We start from the raw sequence: 3,085 nt of genomic DNA, 5'->3' as shown, positions 1-3,085 counted from the left end.
CAGGGCCTCCTGCCCCGGGGGGGCCAGCTGCATGGGGCCCGGCCCCTGGGCACTGGTGAGCGCTGGAACTTGGTCGTCTGGCTCCGGGCCTCGGCCGTGCGCAACCGCCTCTGCCCCATGTGCTGCCGCAAGCCTGACCTGGTGGACGACGAGGGCTTCGGTGATGGCTTCACCCGCGAGGAGCCCGCCACGGTGGATGTGTGTGCCCTAACTTGAGCTTGTTCAGGGCCAGGGTGGCAGGCAAGGACGGAAATAAACGCCCTGCAGCCCTCAGCACTTTTTGCTTCGAGAGGACACACAGGCTTCTGGGTCATTCTTGCAGCAGACAGGCTGGCTTAGGTTGGGCTTGTAGACCACAGCCTGAGACCGGAATTCCTGTGCAAGTGGTTTAAGGAGGGAGCGCTCCAGGGAGGAGCAGGACAGGGCAGGAAGGAGCTGGACCAGGATGGTTTGACACAGCATCCAGCTTCAGCCCCATCCCATGGGGCTCTCTGGAGCATGAACTGTAGCACAGTTTGCCCTCAACAGTAGTTATTGGCTATGGGGTGTTTCAGGGTATGGAGCGGGTGAGTAACTTCCCCAACATCCACCTCCAGGGCAGCGTGGCTCCCAGTGGCCAAGGGAATCTTCCAGAGCAGAGTCCAGGTGTGGGGTGTCAGCAGCAGATACCATGACTAAAGTCGAGAGCACCTGTCTTCTAAGGGGATTTGGGTGGGTCACCAACAAAGATGGAGGGTGGGTCACCTCCATCTTCTGGATGGTATGGAGGGGTTGCTGCAGAAGGATTAAAAGCAGGGACTTGGAGCCAGACTGCCTGGATTCAAATTCTGATTCAGCCACTTCCAGTTGTGACTGTGGGTAAGCCACCTGCCTCTCTCTGCCTTAGTCTTTTTTTCCTGGAAAGTACCTATGTCCTAGAGCTGTTTTGAGGATCAAATGACTTCCCATTTATAAAGCAATTTACAACAGTCCTCTGGGTTTGCTGCTGTCATTACTATCAAAGAGTTTGCAACTCGGTGGCCCCAAGACTGGATGAGGCATGCAGCTATGCTATGTTTGGGAGAGTTTTCCATGTTGAAATCTTGAGTTTGGGCTCCCCTGGCAAAGTGGGAAGATCTGGAAATACCCGGCCCCAGTCCACATTGCAGAAACCAGGGAGACCAGACTCAGCTGCCCCCACTCTCGAGGCCTGTGGTACACTCCCTCACAGGGGTCCCTCATATGTTGCTATGATCTTCCTGGTTTCTATGGACGTCTGAGTTTGTGACCTCTCTGTATTACTGAAAGCAGACATCGGAAAGACCAAGGTTCTGGAGCTCATGGCCTGCTGGTGTGGACATGTCCACAGAAAATCCACAGTCGCTTCTTCCCCTGGGCTTCACAGGGACTGGGGGTGCTGCGCGCCGACCGAATAGGATAGAGATGGGAGAGGGCACAGCTCCGGCAAAGGGCCTGTGAGCTCTGGGACTGGCACCAGGCTGGCGAGCAGGTCTCTCGTCCGGGAGCTCCCCCTAGAGGCGGAAGCCTGGAGCCCCAGCTCGCCTCTCGGAGGTGAGCGCGCCAGACTCGGTTTCTTGGGCTGCCCCACAGACGGAACTGGGGCTTCAGAACTAAAGGCAGCAGCGCCTCGCTTCGCGGCCGGACAGCCTCCCAGTGCACCGCCCGGGCCGGAAGTCACCCAGCCGTTGCTTCCTCACGCGAAGGCGTGGTGCAGGGTTGGCGGTCCCGCCGGATGGGCGGTTGAAGAGGGAGAGGAATAGCCCCGGGGACTTCTTTGAGGCGGCAGGCCGCGGAGGGCACGGGGTGGAGGGTAGGTGCACTTGGGGAGGGAAGAGGAATGCACCTGGCAGCCGAGGAGCGCAGCCGTTCCTAAAGGCGCCTGAGCTGCGCGCGCAGCCGTGAAGCGTCCGCGCGGGGGAGGACCCTTAAAGGGGCCGCAGCGGTGGAGCCGGTAGTCCGCGGAGAACTTGGGTTACCGGGTTTGGGGGCGGGCGAGGATCATACGGTTCCTCCAACTCTCCCTCAATAACGCTGCCCCGGGTAGCGACGGGTGCCAGGCCCCAGAAGACCAGGCCGAGTCTGGTTGACTCAGCCAAAGTAGAGCCTCCGTGGGAACCCAGTCTGCGGGCCGGCCCCATGATCCATCCCGGGTTTAAGCGCGCCTTCGTGTCTGCAGCTCGCGGCGCTATGGCTCACGTCGGCTCCCGCAAGCGCTCTAGGAGTCGCAGCCGTTCCCGGGGGCGAGGGTCGGAGAAGAAAAGGAAGAAGAGCAGTAAGGACGTCCGGAGGAGCTGCTCGGCTTCGAGATCCCAAAGCCGCAAGGCCAGCAGCACCTCCTCTGGGGCTGAGGGTGAGGACCAGAGGGAATGGGAAAGGGATGAGGGAACTTCAGGGAGGACGTTGCAGGCAGTCGGGAGGGCTTCTCCAGACTGACTGGGAAAATCACAGAGCGCACTATTCAGAGGGACACAAGAGTGTCCTCGCTATCTGGAATGAAAGACGCTCAGAATCCAGGGGCTGGGCCAATCCATTGAATACGGAGTGAAGCAAGAACTTTATCATAGTTTTGGTGTAGCAGGGCCTAAGATGTGGGTGCTGGCCACCTTGCTCTTGGGCAGACAGTGACTGCGGAGTCGAGAAGGTGCCTCTCCACAGCGTGCTGAAGCCCTGCCAGGAGGTAGTCAGCCTGAGCCTGCTACAGGCCAGAGCAAGGGGACGAAGGTTTACTTCTTCCCCTCCTGGCCTTCCAGCCTCACCTTCTCCCTGCATCACAGAGAGAAGCAAGCACAAGGCCCGGAGGAGACCACGATCCAGCTCCTCCTCCTCTTCTTCCAGTTCTTCTAGCTCCTCTTCCTCTTCGTCTTCCTCCTCTTCCTCCAGCGATGGCCGGAAGAAGCGGGGGAAGCACAAAGACAAGAAGAGGAAGAAGAAGAAGAAAAGGAAGAAGAAGCTGAAGAAGAGAGGCAAGGAGAAGGCCAGAATGCAGCAGACTGAGGCTCTGCCCGGGCCCTCGCTGGACCAGTGGCACAGAGCAGCCAAGGAGGAAGAGGATGGCCCAGGTACTGTGCTGCCCGGGGGGCAGGGC

At 59.4% G+C, this 3,085-nt stretch overlaps 2 protein-coding genes across 2 annotated transcripts in view; both read left to right on the top strand.

Moving 5' to 3' along the window:
- OGFOD2 (2-oxoglutarate and iron-dependent oxygenase domain containing 2) overlaps positions 1–966 on the top strand; it is a 4,672-nt gene extending 3,706 nt beyond the window's left edge. The window contains exon 8 of the mRNA XM_010841309.1: positions 1–966. This exon is cut by the window's left edge and continues 1 nt beyond it. Within this exon, the coding sequence (XP_010839611.1) occupies positions 1–216 (216 nt within the window). The 3' untranslated portion in view covers positions 217–966.
- The window catches only part of ARL6IP4 (ADP-ribosylation factor-like 6 interacting protein 4), a 3,697-nt gene continuing 1,169 nt past the window's right edge, over positions 558–3,085 (top strand). The window contains 6 exon segments of the mRNA XM_010841417.1: positions 558–645; positions 1,557–1,654; positions 1,656–1,670; positions 1,672–1,810; positions 2,177–2,350; positions 2,775–2,991. Coding sequence (XP_010839719.1) covers positions 558–645; positions 1,557–1,654; positions 1,656–1,670; positions 1,672–1,810; positions 2,177–2,350; positions 2,775–2,991 — 731 coding nt within the window.

Source organism: Bison bison, unplaced genomic scaffold (assembly GCF_000754665.1).
Source record: "Bison bison bison isolate TAMUID 2011002044 unplaced genomic scaffold, Bison_UMD1.0 scf7180017864160, whole genome shotgun sequence".
NCBI classification, from domain to species: domain Eukaryota; kingdom Metazoa; phylum Chordata; class Mammalia; order Artiodactyla; family Bovidae; genus Bison; species Bison bison.
This window is presented reverse-complemented; position numbering and strand designations above follow the sequence as displayed.